General features: G+C 42.4%; 1 protein-coding gene across 2 annotated transcripts in view; it reads right to left on the reverse strand.

Annotated features, from left to right (window-relative positions):
• The window catches only part of LOC126188845 (rRNA methyltransferase 3, mitochondrial), a 62,881-nt gene extending 43,185 nt beyond the window's left edge, over positions 1-19,696 (reverse strand). Inside the window, exon 1 of one of the 2 annotated variants that reach the window (XM_049930480.1) lies at positions 18,837-19,696. Coding sequence is in view for 1 of the 2 variants with exons in the window: in XM_049930469.1 (XP_049786426.1) it covers positions 18,837-19,456 (620 nt within the window). In the remaining variant the exon portion in view is untranslated. The remainder of the gene's footprint in view (positions 1-18,836) is intronic. The other variant, XM_049930469.1, reaches the window with a different exon arrangement.
• Between the last annotated feature and the right edge of the window lie 885 nt (positions 19,697-20,581).

Below are 20,581 nucleotides of genomic sequence, written 5' to 3' on the forward strand. Positions count from 1 at the left end.
AACTGAAAGCCATGGGAGAGAGCCCATGAGTGCGCCCGACAAATTGCCCCATGTAGACGGCATTCTGCAGCACCCTTTACAGAAGAGGCGGGGTAGATACAAAAATCGTCAGCATACGAAGAGGAGGACACAGTCAGCCCAACAGCTGTCACCCGACCATTAATGGCTATGAGAAAGAGAGGGACACTCACCACGGAACCCTGTGGAACCCCATTTTCTTGCCGAAGGGGAGAGCTGTAGGAGGAGCCAACTTGGACCTGAAAAGAGCGACAAGAAAGGAAGTTACAGATAAAAAGGGCAGAGCACCATGAAGGCCTCATTCGTGAAGGGTGGTGAGGATGTGGTGGAGCCCAGGTGGTGTCATAGGCTTTATGCAGATCATGCAAGGAGGTGTTTCCGATGGGCAAAAGCCGACCAGATAGCAGACTCCAGGTGTACCAAGTTATCCGCCGTATAGCAGCCACAGCGAAAGCCACTTTGAGTCGATAACAAAAGGTCGCAGGATTCAAGGATCCAATACAGCCGCCAACTACTCACCATGTGTTCAAGGAGCTTGCAGAGGGTGTTAGTAAGGCTAATTGGATGGTAGCTATCCAACTGAAGAGGCGGCTTCCCTGGCTTCAACACCGGAACAACAATGCTTTCCTGCCACTGGGTAGGAAAGACTCCCTCACTCCACAGACGGTTGAAGAGCGTCAGTATACAATGGTGGCCAGCCACCGATAAGTGTTGGAGCATTTGGTTATGTATCCGATCCGTTCCAGGAGCCGTGTCAGGACAAAGGGTGAGGGTTCTGGCAAATTCCCACTCGCTGAATGGGGCATTATATGGCTCTGAGCAGCAAGAAACAAAAGACAAAGGCAGTCATTCTAAATGCTCTTTCAGGAGAAGGAACGTGTGCAGATACTGAACCAATGCCGAAGCTTGAGCAAAGTGATGAGCGAAATTTTCTTCTACAAAGTCCGGATTGGTAAGGACAACACCATGCACAGGAATTCCTGCAACCCCGGTGGGAGGATGGTGGCCAAAAATTCACCTGAGTTTCGCCCAGACTTGTAAAGAGGGGGTGTGGGGTTCAATGGCAGCTACATATCGTTCCCAGCAAATCCGTTTCAGAAATTTGATTAGGTAGCGGGCCCGGGCGTGGAGTTGTTTAAAGACCAGAAGAAGAGCAGTAGAAGGGTGCTGCTTGAAGTGTTGAAGAGCACGGTGGCGGTCTTTTATGGCTGCAGCAATTTCTGGAGTCCATCAAGGGACCATCTTCTGGCGGGGGGAACCTGAAGAAGGGATTGCTGAAACAGCTGCTGAAAGGGTGGCAGCAGTCAAAGTCTGAGTAGATTCATCAACACTGCCGTGTGTCAATACAAGGGGGGGGGGGGGGGGGGGGGGGGGGAGCAGAGGAGAAGTTACCCCAATCAGCCTAGCCTTAGATATGGCCCACCTGGGAGGGTGACGTAGCGAGAGACACTGAAGGAAGGTCAAAACAATCGGGTAATGGTCGCTGTCACATAAGTCATCTTGGACGCCCCACTGAATGGAGGGAAGAATGCCGGGACTGCAGATGGAGAGGTCAAATGGTGGAGAAAGTGCCATGCGCCACACTAAAGAATGTAGGAGCACCTGTGTTTAGTAAACAGTGGTCAGGCCCTGCCAGAACAGCTTCAAATGTCCTACCCAGGGCAGTAGTCATATGATTACCCCAAAGAGGGTTGTGGGCATTAAAGTCCCCTAATAACAGAAAGGGAGAAGGGAGTTGTTGAAGAAGGGTGGTGAGGGCATGGGATGTGGGAGGCCTATCAGGTGGGAGGTAGAGATTACAGATTGTGACTGGAGTGGCCAGATGGACCCTGACAGCAATGGCTTCCAGGTTGGTATGGAGGGGAAGCCATTTACTTGTGGACCAAGATGCAAAAACCACCAGAAGCCCGCAAGGGGCCAATTCGGTTCCGACAGAAAGCATGGAACCCACAAACGGCGGGTGAGTAAGAATTGACAAAATGGGTCTCCTGGAGCACAATACAAGTGGCAGCGTAAAGGAAAGAAGGGGCTGCAACTCTGGAAGGTGACGCAAATATCCATTACAATTCCACTGAAGGATTCTCAAGCCAGAGTCCAAAGTGGAAGCGAAAAGACCGGAGTTGGTCACATCACCGAGTCGCTATCCATCACTGATAAGGATGGGGTAATATCCATATAGGTGGGGTCAGACTGTTGGTTCGTTGACTGTAGGAGGGAAGGCTGCCCCTCAGGGGGTACCAGAGGGGCCTTGCCTTGTTCCTGTGTTTCTGCTTCTTCTCTTGGGAAGGAAGAGAAGGGCAGACTTCAGTGAGGGCAGGCACGGAATTACACCGGGCAATCTTGGCACCCACCGGCCACGGATCACACTGCCGATGTGGAGTAGTAGATCGCCTTTCAGGGGGGTACTGGGTAGAGGAGTTCTGGGAGGGAGCTCCAGTACCAGCAGCCACTGAAGGAGGGGAGCACTTCTCCAGCGGGGGAGGAGAGCAGCAACTGAAGGGGTGGGTAGGGGTACTGAGGGGGAAGGGGAGTGGGAGAGGGGGGAGGAGGAGGAGGCTGAAGGCATGGAGTGAAGGGGGTGGGGCTGGGAAGAGGAGGGGGTAGGAGGGGGAATTGACATAATTGAAGCAAAAGTAGAAGTCACAGGCACGAGTTGGAGCCGGTCATATTTTTGACGAGCCTCAGTGCAGGTGAGCTGATCTAAGGTTTTGTGCACTTGAATCCTTCTTTCTTTCACAATCATCGGGCATGTAGGCGAGTGTGGAGAATGCTCTCCATTACAATTTACACACATTGGTGGGGAAGCACAGGCACTCCCCTCATGGACAGGGCACCCACAGTCACCACAGAGGGGATCGGTGGTGCAGCGGAAAGACATGTGTCCAAACCATAAGCATTTAAAGCACCTCATCAGTGGTGGAATATAGGGTTTTACATCACACCAATACACCATTACCTTGACCTTCTCTGGGAGGACATCCCCCTCAAAGGCCAGGATAAAGGCGCCCATAGTGATGCAATTGTTTGTACTGAGTTCAAAGATTGTTGGGGCGTGACAGAGACTGAGACGTCACAGAGACGGTCACAAGCACGCAGGGTGTCAGATTGGGCAGCAGAAGATGTCTTGATGAGCAAAGCACTGGGCCGCATTTTATTCACCGATTCAAATTCGCCAAAATTATCTTCAATCATCTCCACGAAAAACAAAGGCTTGGTTGTGGCAGAACTACTGCCATCCGTCCTGGTACAAACCAGGTACCAAGGGAAAGGTTTCAACCCTAGCCAGTGAGCTTGACCCTCCTCCCAGGGGGTGGCCAGGGAGGGGAAGGCTGAAGGATCAGAAGAAGGAGTGTCGTCACGTCTGCTACCACTCTTAGAGACGGCCACAGAATGGCCACGATGGTGAAGCTTTTGTCGCTTCATGCACAACACATCCGCCCTAGCACCACCCATTCTGATCAGGGGCTGGCCCCGTGGGCGCCACCCAGCCACAACAAGGGCCGTCTGGCACGGCGGCCATTGCTGGGAGTTCTGGTGCCCCAAAACGATGAGCACCGACTCCTGGGCATACACGAGGCGTTAACAGCTCAGGCACTAGTAGTGTGATCCCTGTGGCGCCAGGGGGCTCAGCCAAGTGGGTTCTTAGCAGCCCCACCATACGGACTGGCTACCGTGCTGGTGACCTAGCACGAGGGGGGCCAGGGTGCAAAGGGAAAGGGGAGGGGGAGAGGAACCTGCTCCATGGAAGCTAGGTAGGGAGTTCATCCCCAAATGACTCACACTGAATGGAAAATTTTGGAAATGGAGGTCAAACCCCAAGAGGACCACAAATGCTGAAAAGTAGATGGAAACAGCAAACTAAACAATAGCACAAACTGAAACAAAGCCAGGAGGATAGCCAGGTCGACATAAAGAAGTCCACTAAGATGGAAAAGAGGGGGCAGGGACAAAGGAGCAAGGATAGGGAGGGAGATGAACAGGGATGGTAATGCAGCCTGGAAAGGAAAGGAAAGGAGACTGCAATAGCTCGGGGCCCCATGCACGCCACACACGTACCCACACAAGGACTGTGGGACCCCTGGGAGGGGGGGGGGGGAGGAGGGGGGGGGGGTACAGACACTAAGGTCTGCCTCAAACTAATATCGCACGATCTGGGTATTCCCTCACTGAATGACTAAAATTGTCATGATGGAATTGGATGGCCAGTAAAATATTCCAACAAGTACATCATTTCACTCAGACCTGTTATACAGATCTAGAAAACTTCACAGTCAGATTCAAATTCAGTCTCAGTAGAGAGAGTATCTTTTTCAACTGTAATGAATACCCCCTCTCCTGTGGCATCTGATCTGTCCCCATTTAACACCCCCTCTCCTGTGGCATCTGATCTGTCCTCCTCATTTAAGTTCCATGACTCGCCAAATATTTTAGAGCTTTCTAATTCAGGTTTCGATCAGCTCTCAGTCCTGAGAATAATTTGAGTGCGACCAGTTTCTTTGAGGGCAATAAATTTGGTAATTTTGTTATATGAACACTACGACAATTTAGTGTTAAAATTTTGACAGTCGAAGTTTCGTTACTATGGATACAGTTTGATATCGCTATCTTCATGGCTGACTGGTTAGTTTTCATCACAGTACCTCAAATTATGGCCGAGCCTAAGAAACTGCTATGTGGATTGCACAAGTACTCTGCTACCCAAGGAGCTCCTTCCTTTGTGTAGTATATTCCTGACCTATCAAGGGGAATCTAGCAATTCTCTACTCGATAATACAGGTCCACAAAATCTGCAGCCAAAACTGTCGCACAGTAAATGAAGCCTTTGGTTGAGACCCTCCACTTGGTTTCAAATCAAAGGATGCTCATCAGCTCTGGAAACAATACTGCAAAATGCATGCTCTGCATGCACCCAATACACAAGCCCATCATTCTTCACCACTTTTGCCAGCCGCTTACACGAACTGAGGATGGCCTCAGAACCCAAGTGATACACATCATTGTTGATGACATGTGTCACACCTTGCAGATGAGTGTACGCACACTTGACAGCCACAGGCCATGCTACCTCCAAATCTCAGAGGAGGCCCCCTGGCATAAATATCAAAGGCATATTGGCTTTCTTTCTAGATGTGAATGATATCTCCCTAAGGGGCTCCATAATGCACCTAACATTGGAGCTCCTGATAACCATCAAACCCCTCCCCATGTGTGCCTACTCAGACCCTGCTAAAGGAGTAGCTACCTGTCCTCTCAGAGGCTGAATGGGTGAGGCCAGATGGCCAGCCTCCACATTGACCCTCCACCTCGAGTGATGTGAAAGTATTACCACCTGCCAATCACCCTGATGTGATGGTGGATGCACTGCATCAGTTACACTGGAAAGTTCCTTAGTCAAAATAACTCACAGTTGAGGTGTCCCAAGTGACACGCCAGATTCTCTACCACTGCAACACCCCAAGGAAGCCACCTGAAGACAGCTGACTGTAGCCGAAAGCACTTTCAACTGTTCACACTGTGACCTGTTCCTCCTGTATTTGCACACAGTGTGCACATATTCTATCCATCCAAGCATGACTAACTTAAAAAGTTAATTATAAGAGAAACCTAAATACACAACTTGGTACCCCCCCCCCCCCCCACACACACACACACACATGTGAAAGCATACATGTTAATACTTAGTATGGACCAAATGTTAGTTCCTACCCAGGAAAACAGATGCCTTCCATTTTGTTTGCTAAATAAGTAAAAAATTATTTTTTTGTAATTAAGAACAAGAAAGATTGTACTCCACATTATTACTTTGTAAATATTTTTTCCATCATCTTAAATTAGCAATATAAGTGTGTACCATTTTACAGTGTTCTGTTACTCATCATTCTTGATGGGTGTGTTCAGAGAAGTTTGGTTATGTATGGAGAAGTCTGGTAGATAGATCCAAAGATGTATTCAGTCACTGGAATGGATATCATCAGTAAATAATAAGTAGAATACACAAAGGCTGAAGAACAGAATAAGAGAGGTATGGCAAAGTATAATTCTTTAGCTGTGCTAACTTGTATGTTGCTGCAATAGCTGAGGATACCATTTTCTTGACACAACAGTAGCTCTCTCAAACTCGACCCTGAGGGCAAGGAGACAATGAGCTACATAGTACATCTCCAAGAGGACAAAGGAGCAAGGTAGTCATGTCATTAGGTACATTGAAGCCTTGTAATCTAAAGCCTGTAGTGGTGTTAGGTACAGGGAGCACAATGTTGTTCTGCATAACACACAAGCTGCAACAGCAAATGTTTGAATGTTTCTAACCAGTTGATTACATGGAGGATGGTGTATTCACTAGTAAATACTGCCATCCCTCCCGGGGCTGTGTGCCCAGTGAAGAAGAAGAAATGTTGGTGTTTAACGTAATGTTGAGAATGAGTTCACTAGAGATGAAGTATGACGTCACATTAAACAAGGACAGAAAGGTAAATCAGCCATGCTCTTTTCAAAGACACCATGCCTCTATTTACCTGAAGTGATTAAGGAAAACAGCAACAAAACTTTATATAGCCGGATCATGATTTGAATCATATTCCTCCCAAATGAGCATCCAGTAGCCTAATTGCTGTGCTATGTAACTCGATTGTCCCTGTTGTAAAATCGTAATTCTGACACAAGATATAACCATTTAGCTTACGGGCTGCAGTAGTGCAAAAGGCATTTATTGCTAATACAAGTGCAGAAATCTTAAAAATGATAAGAGTTTTGGTTTCTCCACATGTGTGCTTAACTTATTAATGTTGCACTGTAGTATGAGAATCAGCCCAGAGATAAGAATTTGCCCTTTCTACTCAAAACAAGTTGTTTACCAGATCAGTTAACACAAGTTTCTGGAAATAAACACAATGTTTATATAACACATTGCTTGGTCCTCTAAATGATATAGCTATATAACAAAAATTTTGATAATTGAACTATCTCTGTGGATTCAGCAATTCTCAACAGGTTCAAAGAATATGAACACAAATATTGCAGTTTTTAGTATTTCATTCTTTAATTTTTTCATAATTAATTTTTCAGTGATTCCCATTAACTTCCATCCTTGTTTTAGTTAACCTGCTGCAAGGTATGTGATGTCCTTACAGGCAACTTTGTCTTTGCTGTAATTCAACACAAGCAAGGTGGCCACATCAACCTGACATTAGGGAGGGGGGGGGGGGGGTTAAAATCTCCATCCAGTGATCTAGATTTAAGTTTTCCATGGTTTCCCAACTTCATGTAAGACAAATGTCAGATTGGTTAGGACATGACTAATTTCCTTCCCCATCCTTGGATGTTCCGAGCTTGTGATTTGTCTCAAGGACATCATTTTAATGGGATGTGAGACACTCTTCTTCCTTTTTTGTAATGCAGTATGTAGTACAACATCGCTACACCTGAATGGCACAGAAAAAAGCAAGATTGTGGATTAAAGTCCCCATGATAATGAGGGCACTGGAAACAGAATACAAGCTCATATTAGATAAGGATGGGGCAGAGTCATGGCATGGCATTTTCAAAGCAACCTTCCTGGCTTTCACCTTACATGATTTAGAGTAAGCAAGAGAAACTTAATCATGGATTGCCAGGTTGGGTTTGACCCCTGTTCTGCCCTAAAGTAGGTCCAGAAGTGTAACCGCTACATCCCCTCACTTGGCCCTTAGAAGCAATATGATTACTTAGTGCGTTGCAGTTTCAATAACAAGTTGTTTTGAGAAATCTAAGTTTCTGTAGGATGGCAGCATATTAATACACTACTACTTTGCTCATAAATGAAAACATGTTCTGGAAAATGATATCTGTTCCATTACTAACCATCAGGTGGGCTTATCAATGGAACATATAGTAAAAGTTTGGTTTTAATGCTAACTAATGATTTACCCTAAGCACTACAGAAGTGACCGAATGGGTCTTCGTAGATGCTTTTTCATGTTCAAAAGTAAATAGGAAAATAAATATCAATTAACGGGGAACTCAACATACTTGAGCCAACCTATTACAACTGGGATGTGGCAGATGTCCCAGAGGTTGGAGGTTTTTACCATCTACATGATGCATGAAGTTAAGACAAGAGTCATGGTCTCCTCAATACACATTTACCACTGCCACAACGAACAGGGTAACTCAAGCTTGTTTGGAGGTTATGGCGACAGTGGACTAGTAGTACAGTCCAGCCCCTAGTTCATGAATTCCAGATCTGACAAACTCAAATTCAGCCAATGCAAACTGAGTTTCTTTAGGTGTACCCTGAGGGACACATAACTTAGGGACATTACACATTACACACCTGAAATTATGGGGAAGTTCCATATTTCCACCTGCAGTCCTGTTGATCTCATTCGTCTTGCACATATGTGGCATTAATCACTGCTGTTTGCTATAAAGATGTGTTATAAAACACTGCAGATACTTGCAGACATCATCATTACTTTCTTGGTCCAATATTCCAATAAATATTCTGTTACATATTTACTCAATGGCAAGTTACCAAAATGTATGGAATACTTTGGCACATTACAACATCCCATAATAGCGACTACTTTAGATATTTCAATCAACATACAATGTGATCATGCAGGCATATATGACACTTCATACTCTGATCGTTTTTCCTTCTTTCATACCTATAAAATTAAGGGTATCACCAACACAAGGGTTGGATTGATACCACAATGCTTTCTACGTAATGAAGGTGGTGTAAAGAATTAGTTTATGCAATCATACTCAGGGATTGCATAGTAAAATATATAAAATACTGAAAAGGGACAGAAGAAGAAAAATATCAACCGAACATCAAGACCCAAACTCTTGCATTAACTGATGTGACATTAAATGAATATAGCTTTCAAAGAAGAAGGTACAAATACTGCACATTTAAAGTCACATTTGTAACAAGAGCATTAAAGATTAGAGAATGATGCAATGGAAAATCGATCATGCCCTCCTCAAAGTCATCGTTCACCTGCAGTGATTTAGAGAAAACACAGAAAACTTTAATCGAGATAGTTCTATAGGGACTAGACCATTCCTCCTGACCATGAATGCAGCCTCGCTCACCGAAGTTTTGAAGCCACAATCTTTAATTTATATTTGACATCATTATCCCAACACAAAGTATTGTTTTACTATGTACAAATATGTACCAAAGTAAATTAAAAAAGCTGACAATCTTAAAAATAATCTCCATAATTGAACATCTTTGGCAATAAAGAGGCACTGACTACGATTACACATTCCTGATTCACTAATGTGTACCATCTGCCACACAGGGTAGGGAACAACAATCTTCTCTGTGTTTGTAAAATACTTTCAATATAGCAGTTCCTATTGTTTTGAGAATGAACTGAAGTCACAGTGATTAGAGCAGAACAAGCAGCTTATGTGTTCTAAAATTTTCCATCATCACCACTGGTAAAAAACAAAAAAAAAAAGGCATAGTAAGCACTATGATATTATTGCAAGTGATTATCAGACTGAATATAAGAGTTCAAAGTTTCCTTTGAATTGTTTGATGCAGTGCTGTGTTGTTACACACCAAAATTATCTCAACTTTTATGAGTGTTGGATTCTGATCCACCCCACGTCTTCAGGAAAATGCAGATACCATTCACTTAACTGATGTTCCAACTCAGGATTTTACATTTATGTCCAAATTTCACCAATAATTCTTAATGTCATTCTTCTCATAGTCAGAATTGTACAAATAAATATGGCATCTTTTCGTAGATTCACTTCTGTATTTCCATTTATTGTAGGAGTGAGTACCACCAAGCACACATATGGTAACATTTGGAATACAATCAACAGAAAAACTGCTAAGCATAGTGATAATTTCTGCATAGACCATTTCATTTACTCCATCAAATTCTTTTCAGTGACACCAGCTGACAGACTAATGGGAGCATACACGAGATGTTAGTCATCTTTTTAGGCTTAAAAATTTCCTCGCTATGCATTTAGGCTTAAAAATTTCAGTCAATTATGCCACAGCTTGGTACTGTATGACAGTGCTGATCAACCAGAGGCAGACCCAAGGGGAGGTGGGAGGGATGAGTGCTCATTGGTGCTATGATTCCCCCCCCCCCCTCTCCGCCACAAAAAACACCTCACAGTAATTATATTTATATTTTTAAATATCTCATATTCCACTGGCCCCCCCCCCCCCCCCCCTCCCTGAACCATGCACTTCAAGAAGGTGGAGTAGCTTACATGGCTCTATGGTACAGATAGCAATACTGTACATTCAGCACACAATGGAGGGGTATTCGTGGACAGGCCAGACAAACAGGTGCTTCCTGGAGAGAAGCAGCAGCCTTTACAGTAGCTGCCAGGATTATAGTGTGTGTGATTACTGATCTATCCTTTTAACTTGGTCTTGCTATATGATGGCACTTTGAGCAGCTACAAGCAGGAAAGTACAGCCACTATATTTTCTAAGGACAGGAGTTTTGCTATTTGGGGAGCAAAATAACTGATGATGGTCAAAGTAGAGAGGATATAAAATGTAGACTGGCAATGGCAAGGAAAGCGTTTCTGAAGAAGAGAAATTTGTTAATATCAAGTATAGATTTAAGTGTCAAGAAGTCATTTCTGAAAGTATTTGTATGGAGTGTAGCCATGTATGGAAGTGAAACATGGACGATAAATAGTTTGGGCAAGAAGAGAATAGAAGCTTTCGAAATGTGGTGCTACAGAAGAATGATAAAGATTAGATGGGTAGATCACATAACTAATGAGGAAGTATTGAACAGGATTGGGGGAGAAGAGAAGTTTGTGGCACAACTTGACCAGAAGAAGGGATCGGTTGGTAGGACATGATATGAGGCATCAAGGGATCACCAATTTGGTATTGGAGGGCAGCGTGGAGGGTAAAAATCGTAGAGGGAGACCACAGCACAATCTGTCTGTAACGGAGTCAGTGGAAAGACAATGAACCAGAGAGATGAGTGTGAATGTGAGGAACTGTGACACAAGCAGAGCAGTGGCGGTAGAACGAAACATTGATGTGTATGGGAAAGTGAGATGCTGTGTATGTTAAACTTAGAGAGACAAAAGAATCACCTCTTTGAATATTAAGAGCTCAGATGGTCAGACATACTAAGCAAAGAAGGGAAGCCAAAAAGGCAGACTGAATAAATAGCAGATCTTTACAAGTGAAACAATGTTACAGACAGAGAGGAGGACATAAATGAAGAAGAGATGGGAGACACAATAATGCCAGAAGAATTTGACACAGCTGAACTGAAGAAATTCCCCAGGAGTAGATAACATTCCCGTAGAATTATTGAGATCCTTGGGAGAACCAGCAATGACAAAACTATTTCACCCTGTATGCCGGATATATCAGATGAGTGAAATAGCCTCAGATTTCAAGAAGACTGCAGTAATTCCCAGTCCAAAGACAGCAAGTACAAACAAGCATGAATGTACTGAGCCACCGGTTATGGCTGCAAGGAACTAACATGGATTACTTATAGAAAAATGGAAATATTGGTGAGAGCCAAGCTTGGAGATGATAATTTACAGTTCAAGAGAAATGTAGTAAGATGAGAGGCAATAATGGCATTATGACTTATCTTAGACGACAAACTGAAGAAAGACAAACCTATATTTATAGAATTTGTAGATATACAGAAAGAAGGCTTTTGTTGTTGTTGTGGTCTTCAGTCCTGAGACTGGTTTGATGCAGCTCTCCATGCTACTCTATCCTGTGCAAGCTTCTTCATCTCCCAGTACCTACTGAAACCTACATCCTTCTGAATCTGCTTAGTGTATTCATCTCTTGGTCTCCCTCTACAATTTTTACCCTCCGCGCTGCCCTCCAGTACTAAATTGGTGATCCTTTGATGCCTCAGAACATGTCCTACCAACCGATCCCTCCTTCTAGTCAAGTTGTGCCACAACCTCCTCTTCTCCCAAATTCTATTGAATACCTCCTCATTAGTTATGTGATCAACCCATCTAAACTTCAGCATGCTTCTGTAGCACCACATTTCGAAAGCTTCTATTCTCTTTTTGTATAAACTATTTATCGTAAATGTTTCACTTCCATATATGGCCACACTCCATACAAATACTTTCAGAAACGACTTCCTGACGTTTAAATCAAAACTCTATGTTAACAAATTTCTCTTCTTCAGAAACGCTTTCCTTGCCATTGTCAGTCTACATTTTATATCCTCTCTACTTCGACCATCATCAGTTATTTTGCTCCCCGAATAGCAAAACTCCTTCACCACTTTAAGTGTCTCATTTCCTAATCTAATTCTCTCAGCATCACCAGATTTAATTCTACTACATTCCATTATCCTCGTTTTGCTTTTGTTGATGTTCATCTTAACCCTCCTTTCAAGACACTGTCCATTCCGTTCAACTGCTCTTCCAAGTCCTTTGCTGTCTCTGACAGAATTACAATGTCATCGGCGAACCTCAAAGTTTTTATTTCTTCTCCATGGATTTTAATTTCTACTTCGAATTTTTCTTTTGTTTCCTTTACTGCTTGCTCAATATACAGATTGAATAGCATCGTGGAGAGGCTACAACCCTGCCTCACTCCCTTCCCAACCACTGCTTCCCTTTCGTACCCCTCGACTCTTATAACCACCATTTCGTTTCTGTACAAATTGTAAATAGCCTTTCGCTTCCTGTATTTTACTCCTGCCACCTTCAGAATTTGAAAGGAGTATTCCAGTCAACATTGTCAAAAGCTTTCTCTATCTCTACAAATGCTAGAAACATAGGTTTACCTTTCCTTACTCTATTTTCTAAGATAAGTCGTAGGGTCAGTATTGCCTCACGTGTTCCAACATTTCTACGGAAACTGATTTTCCCTGAGGTCGGCTTCTACCAGTTTTTCCATTTGTCTGTAAGAATTCACGTTACTATTTTGCAGTTGTGACCTATTAAACTGATAGTTTGGTAATTTTCACATCTGTAAACAACTGCTGTGATAATTGGTAATTTTCACATCTGTAAACAACTGCTCCCCCCGTGAACCATGGACCTTGCCGTTGGTGGGGGCTTGCGTGCCTCAGTGATACAGATAGCCGTACCGTAGGTACAACCACAACGGAGGGGTATCTGTTGAGAGGCCAGACAAATGTGTGGTTCCTGAAGAGGGGCAGCAGCCTTTTCAGTAGTTGCAAGGGCAACAGTCTGGATGATTTGACTGATCTGGCCTTGTAACAATAACCAAAACGGCCTTGCTGTGCTGGTACTGCGAACGGCTGAAAGCAAGGGGAAACTACAGCCGTAATTTTTCCCGAGGGCATGCAGCTTTACTGTATGATTAAATGATGATTGCGTCCTCTTGGGTAACATATTCCGGAGGTAAAATAGTCCCCCAATTCGGATCTCCGGGTGGGGACTACTCAAGAGGATGTCGTTATCAGGAGAAAGAAAACTGGCGTTCTACGGATCGGAGCGTGGAATGTCGGATTTGAAAAGGGAAATGGATAGGTTAAAGTTAGATATAGTGGGAATTAGTGAAGTTCGGTGGCAGGAGGAACAAGACTTCTGGTCAGGCGACTACAGTGTTATAAACACAAAGTCAAATAGGGGTAATGCAGGATTAGGTTTAATAATGAATAGGAAAATAGGAACGCGGGTAAGCTACTACAAACAGCATAGTGAACGCATTATTGTGGCCAAGATAGATACGAAGCCCACACCTACTACAGTAGTACAAGTTTATATGCCAACTAGCTCTGCAGATGACCAAGAAATTGAAGAAATGTATGATGAAATAAAAGAAATTATTCAGATAGTGAAGGGAGACGAAAATTTAATAGTCATGGGTGACTGGAATTCGAGTGTAGGAAAAGGGAAACAAGGAAACGTAGTAGGTGAATATGGATTGGGGCTAAGAAATGAAAGAGGAAGCCGTCTGGTAGAATTTTGCACAGAGCACAACTTAATCATAGCTAACACTTGGTTTAAGAATCATGATAGAAGGTTGTATACATGGAAGAACCCTGGAGATACTAAAAGGTATCAGACAGATTATATAATGGTAAGGCAGAGATTTAGGAACCAGGTTTTAAATTGTAAGACATTTCCAGGGGCAGATGTGGACTCTGACTACAATCTATTGGTTATGACCTGTAGATTAAAACTGAAGAAACTGCAAAAAGGTGGGAATTTAAGGAGATGGGACCTCGATAAACTGAAAGAACCAGAGGTTGTACAGAGTTTCAGGGAGAGCATAAGGGAACAATTGACAGGAATGGGGGAAAGAAATACAGTAGAAGAAGAATGGGTAGCTTTGAGGGATGAAGTAGTGAAGGCAGCAGAGGATCAAGTAGGTAAAAATACGAGGGCTAGTAGAAATCCTTGGGTAACAGAAGAAATATTGAATTTAATTGATGCAAGAAGAAAATATAAAAATGCAGTAAATGAAGCAGGCAAAAAGGAATACAAACATCTCAAAAATGAGATCGACAGGAAGTGTAAAATGGCTAAGCAGGGATGGCTAGAGGACAAATGTAAGGATGTAGAGGCTTATCTCACTAGGGGTAAGATAGATTCTGCCTACAGGAAAATTAAAGAGACCTTTGGAGATAAGAGAACCACTTGTATGAACATCAAGAGCTCAGATGGAAACCCAGTTCTAAGCAAAGAAGGGAAAGCAGAAAGGTGGAAGGAGTATATAGAGGGTCTATACAAGGGCAATGTACTTGAGGACAATATTATGGAAATGGAAGAGGATGTAGATGAAGATGAAATGGGAGATGCGATACTGAGTGAAGAGTTTGACAGAGCACTGAAAGACCTGAGTCGAAACAAGGCCCTCGGAGTAGACAACATTCCATTGGAACTACTGACGGCCTTGGGAGAGCCAGTCCTGACAAAACTCTACCATCTGGTGAGCAAGATGTATGAGACAGGCGAAATACCCTCAGACTTCAAGAAGAATATAATAATTCCAATCCCAAAGAAAGCAGGTGTTGACAGATGTGAGAATTACCGAATAATCAGTTTAATAAGACACAGCTGCAAAATACTAACAGGAATTGTTTACAGACGAATGGAAAAACTAGTAGAAGCCGACCTCGGGGAAGATCAGTTTGGTTTCCGTAGAAATACTGGAACACGTGAGGCAATACTGACCTTACGACTTATCTTAGAAGAAAGATTAAGGAAAGGCAAACCTACGTTTCTAGCATTTGTAGACTTAGAGAAAGCTTTTGACAATGTTGACTGGAATACTCTCTTTCAAATTCTAAAGGTGGCAGGGGTAAAATACAGGGAGCAAAAGGCTATTTACAATTTGTACAGAAACCAGATGGCAGTTATAAGAGTCAAGGGACATGAAAGGGAAGCAGTGGTTGGGAAGGGAGTAAGACAGGGTTGTAGCCTCTCCCCGATGTTATTCAATCTGTATATTGAGCAAGCAGTAAAGGAACCAAAAGAAAAATTCGGAGTAGGTATTAAAATCCATGGAGAAGAAATAAAAACTTTGAGGTTCGCCGATGACATTGTAATTCTGTCAGAGACAGCAAAGGACTTGGAAGAGCAGTTGAATGGAATGGATGGTGTCTTGAAGGGAGGATATAAGATGAACATCAACAAAAGCAAAACGAGGATAATGGAATGTAGTCGAATTAAGTCGGGTGATGTTGAGGGTATTAGATTAGGAAATGAGAAACTTAAAGTAGTAAAGGAGTTATGCTATTTGGGGAGCAAAATAACTGATGATGGTCGAAGTAGAGAGGATATAAAATGTAGACTGGCAATGGCAAGGAAAGCGTTTCTGAAAAAGAGAAATTTGTTAACATTGAGTATAGATTTAAGTGTCAGGAAGTCATTTCTGAAAGTATTTGTATGGAGTGTAGCCATGTATGTAAGTGAAACATGGACGGTAAACAGTTTGGACAAGAAGAGAATGGAAGCTTTCGAAATGTGGTGCTACAGAAGAATGCTGAAGATTAGATGGGTAGATCACATAACTAATGTGCAACCTACATCCTTCTGAATCTGTTTAGTGTATTCATCTCTTGGTCTCCCCCTACAGTTTTTACCCTCCACGCTGCCCTCCAATACTAAATTGGTGATCCCTTGATGCCTCAGAACATGTCCTACCAACCAAGGCCTTCTTCTGGTCAAATTGTGCCACAAACTCCTCTTCTCCCCAATCCGTTGGTGGGGAGGCTTGCATGCCTCAGCGATACAGATAGCTGTACCATAGGTGCAACCAATATAGAGGCGTATCTGTTGAGAGGCCTAACAAACATGTGGTTCCTGAAGAGGGGCAGCAGCCTTTACAGTAGATGCAGAGGCAACAATCTACAAGATTGACTGAACTAGCATTGTAACACCAACCAAAACAGCTGGTACTGCTAATGGCTGAAAGCAAGGGGAAACTATGGCTGTAATTTCTGCCGAGGGCATGAAGCTTTACTGTAAGGTCAAATGATGATGATGGCATTCTCTTGGATAAAATATTCCACTGGTAAAATAGTCCCCCATTCTGATCTCCGGATGGGGACTACTCTTGAGGATATCCTTATCAGAAGAAACAAAACTGGCATTTTACGGATTGGCGTGTGGAATGTCAGATCCCTTAATCGGGCAGGTAGGGTAGAAAATTTAGAAAAGGAAACAGATAGGTTAAAGTTAGTTATTGTGGGACTTAGTAAAGTTTGGTGGCAGAAGGAACAGGACTTCTGGTCGGGTGATTACAGGGTTACAAATACAAAATCAAATACAGATAATGTGGGAGTAAGTATAATAATGAATAAAAAATAGAAACGAGGGTAAGCTACTACAAACAGCATAATGAATGCATTATTGTAGCCACGATAGGCATGAAACCCTCTCCTACCACAGTAATACAAGTTCATATGCCAACCAGATCTGCAGATGACAAAGAGACCAAGAAATGTATGATGAGATAAAAGAAATTATTCAGATAGTGAAGGTAGACAAAAATTTAATAGTCACAGGGAACTGGAATTCGACAGTAGGAAAAGGAAGAGAAGGAAAAGCAAGACATATCTGCTTGTGTCTGTATATGTGTGGATGGATATGTTTGTGTGTGCAAGTGTATACCTGTCTCTTTTTCCCCCTAAGGTAAGTCTTTCCGCTCCCAGGATTGCAATGACTCCTTACCCTCTCCCTTAAAACCCACATCCTTTCGTCTTTCCCTCTCGTTCCCTCTTTCCTGATGAAGCCACCGTGGGTTGCGAAAGCTTGAATTTTGTGTGTGTGTTTGTGTTTGTTAGTGTCTCTATCAACATACCAACGCTTTCGATTGGTAAGTTACATCATCTTTGTATTTAGATACATTTTTCCCACGTGGAATGTTTCCCTCTATTATATTCATAACAATATAATGAATATAATAGAGGGAAACATTCCACGTGGGAAAAATATATCTAAAAACAAAGATGATGAGACTTACCAAACAAAAGCGCTGGCAGGTCGATAGACACACAAACAAACACAAACATACACACAAAATTCAGCTTTCGCAACAAACAGTAGCTTCGTCAGGAAAGAGGGAAGGAGAGGGAAAGACGAAAGGATGTGGGTTTTAAGGGTGTGTGTTTGTGTTTGTTAGGGGTGTCTATCGACCTGCCAGCGCTTTTGTTTGGTAAGTCTCATCATCTTTGTTTTTAGATATATAACAATATAATGATTATAATAGAAGGAAACATCCCACGTAGGAAAAATATACCTAAAAACAAAGATGATGTGACTTACCAAATGAAAGTGCTGGCAGGTCGACAGACACACAAACTAACACAAACATACACACAAAATTCAAGCTTTCGCAACAAACTGTTGCCTCATCAGGAAAGAGGGAAGGAGAGGGAAAGACGAAAGGATGTGGGTTTTAAGGGAGAGGGTAAGGAGTCATTCCAGTCCCGGGAGCGGAAAGACTTACCTTAGGGGGAAAAAAGGACAGGTATACACTCGCACACACACACATATCCATCCACATATATACAGACACAAGCAGACATATTTAAATATTTCCTTCAACAAGGCCATGGACAAACCTATCAGTCAAGTTAAAGCCTACTGATAGTCGGTGTTGGTTTTGTACTGTTATGTAATGATGGCGACGCATGTGACATCGTACATGAAAAAACCATGAGAGAACAAAACACTGAAAAAAATTATGTCTACATTATTTTTTTAAATATAGGTTGTGATAACATACTGAACTGTAGTGTAGTCTGCTGTATTGGTTAGGCTGAAAGGTGGCAACTTGGTTGGAAGTTTGCAAAGACAACAAATGTGATTGCAAAATCTTTATTCCAGTGATATACTGGCCTGTAGTGTGTAACCTAAAGTCTAGGTTTGCTCGAAAGGCGTCGATGTGGTTGTGAATTGATAGAATGGTGAGCAATTAGTCCACTCCCTCTCCTATACTTCCTAAACAGAACAGTATATTCACATGCCCACATATGTTGTCCTTGTATAAAACTGACACATCTTATATCATTTTAAAATGATATTTGGACGAAAAATTAGTAACATTAATTGAGCTAATATTGTCCAACGAATTAACATTAACAACAACTACTACTACTACTACTACTACTACCACTACTACTACTACTACTACTACTGCTGCTACACTTCTAAACTCTATTGATGATTATTAAGAATATAAACGTATGTAATAACATTAAAATGAAAGACACCACTTTGAAAAAAAGTCATTGCTTCCTCAGTCACACTACATAGCTTCAGTATATCTACTATTACTTGCTAAACATTTGTACATATACAGCAATGTGCATTAACTATTTTTTGAATACTTGGTTAAAAAATTTGGGACCTACCTCAACTTTTCATCTCCCACTTTTCGTCCAACGGGTTTAGGAGCACAAGTTTTTGCAGGATCGTGCTCAGTTTTATTTCTTGTAGGTTTCTCATTTCTGTCCAAAGCATGAACTTGATCTCTCATAGAGTTCTTAGTAACGGTACTATTTGAGCTATAAGACACTGTGCAGCTTCCGTCAGAATGCGATCCTGGAAAAGTGTGCAAGTCAGTCTCCGGAAGTTTTTCGGGAACATTTTCATCTTCTGTAATCAAATTTGATAACCCGAACGGGTCAGTTTGGCGTGAATTTTGTTCTTCCTTTGCTAACTGTCCAAGCTCTCTTTTAAGTCTAGTCTCACTAGTCTTCTGTTTGTGTAAACGTTCCGCAGCTACATTAGACAGTTTATTCCGTTTTGTGTCTGTCTGTTTACTAACTTCATGTATTTGTGCCTGGCTACCCGCTTTCAAAATCTGCGTTTCAATGTTTAACTTATTTTCGATTCCATCCTGCACATCTGAAGCGTTTTCACTCAAAACTTTAACTGGGTTTCTGCTCAACCATCTGGTGCGGAATCGTTTTTGTGGGATGAAATTAATTTCACTTGTAAGGCGAACTAGAAGGTTAATCCTACTACCCATTTATACCAATAGATTACGCTGTGTGCACTTCTGTTGTAGGACGCTTATTTACAGTTCCCTGTTCCGAAGGATCAAACCAAAACAAACATGCTTATGTTTAACACAAACAGGATTGCCAACGGGGAAGATGGTGAATAACAGTACCATAGTTCTGTTAGACTTTGGTAGTACCACAGTATTAGCACAGTCTAATGTTAGACTGTGATATTAGCGTCGACACAGGTGAATAAGTAATAGTGAGTAAAGCACATTTAGTGCCAGTAACTATATTTGCACTTCCTGATAAAATACATCGAACACAACAACCAAGGAACATTTTATTAGCTGGTCCAGTATCGTGATCGTTTCATAGCTTCTGTTACTGCTAATAACTAGACACGAGTGCCTACGGGCTTTAATTTGTACGCCAAAGTACTGAAGATGATCATTATGTGATCCAAAACCGATTTTTCTGTTAATAAATCATCAAAATTACGGCCAACGCTGGCTTCCTTCTAATTTTACTTATGACAGTGTTATTGGCTTTGAGGACTTCGGGTTTACACTCACAGTATATTTCTCCCACTATTTGGCAGTTGTCTGTCCCACTAAGAATAATATAAAGATGAAGGTCGTACTTGAGGCAGAGGGCGAAAATGACTAAAACACAATAGCCCTATGAAACGATAAATGGGGCGTCGATCCCTTTTGCATGTAGAGGTACACGTATGTGCTTCTTATGTGTGGATCTACGTGTTTATATTCCGCTGATATCAACGTGGTAAGCTGCAGTTCTATCCAAAATCACAAGTGTTTCTTCACGAATGTATTGTAACTTGCCAGTGGATTCATGAATTTTACTCCCACTTTTAGAACCATTTTTAGAAACATCTGTGTCTTGTGATATTACTCAAACTCCTGCAGGCAAAAAGTAATTCAAATGTTTCGTAAATCACGCAGGAAAGGGGTGAAGAACAACACTATGCTCACGATGCATCTGAAGTTCTCCTTTTTCGCCGCTTGGAGTGTTATTGTCGCTCCAGCTGCCAAACAGTAAAAACTTTTACAGCAGTGAAGTGTCGCAAGTGTTATGTTAGACTGTGGTCGTACGCAATGTTTCGAATTACAGTTTGTAATGTCCGCAAC

The sequence above is a fragment of the Schistocerca cancellata genome, chromosome 1 (genome assembly GCF_023864275.1).
Source record: "Schistocerca cancellata isolate TAMUIC-IGC-003103 chromosome 1, iqSchCanc2.1, whole genome shotgun sequence".
Lineage (NCBI taxonomy): Eukaryota > Metazoa > Arthropoda > Insecta > Orthoptera > Acrididae > Schistocerca > Schistocerca cancellata.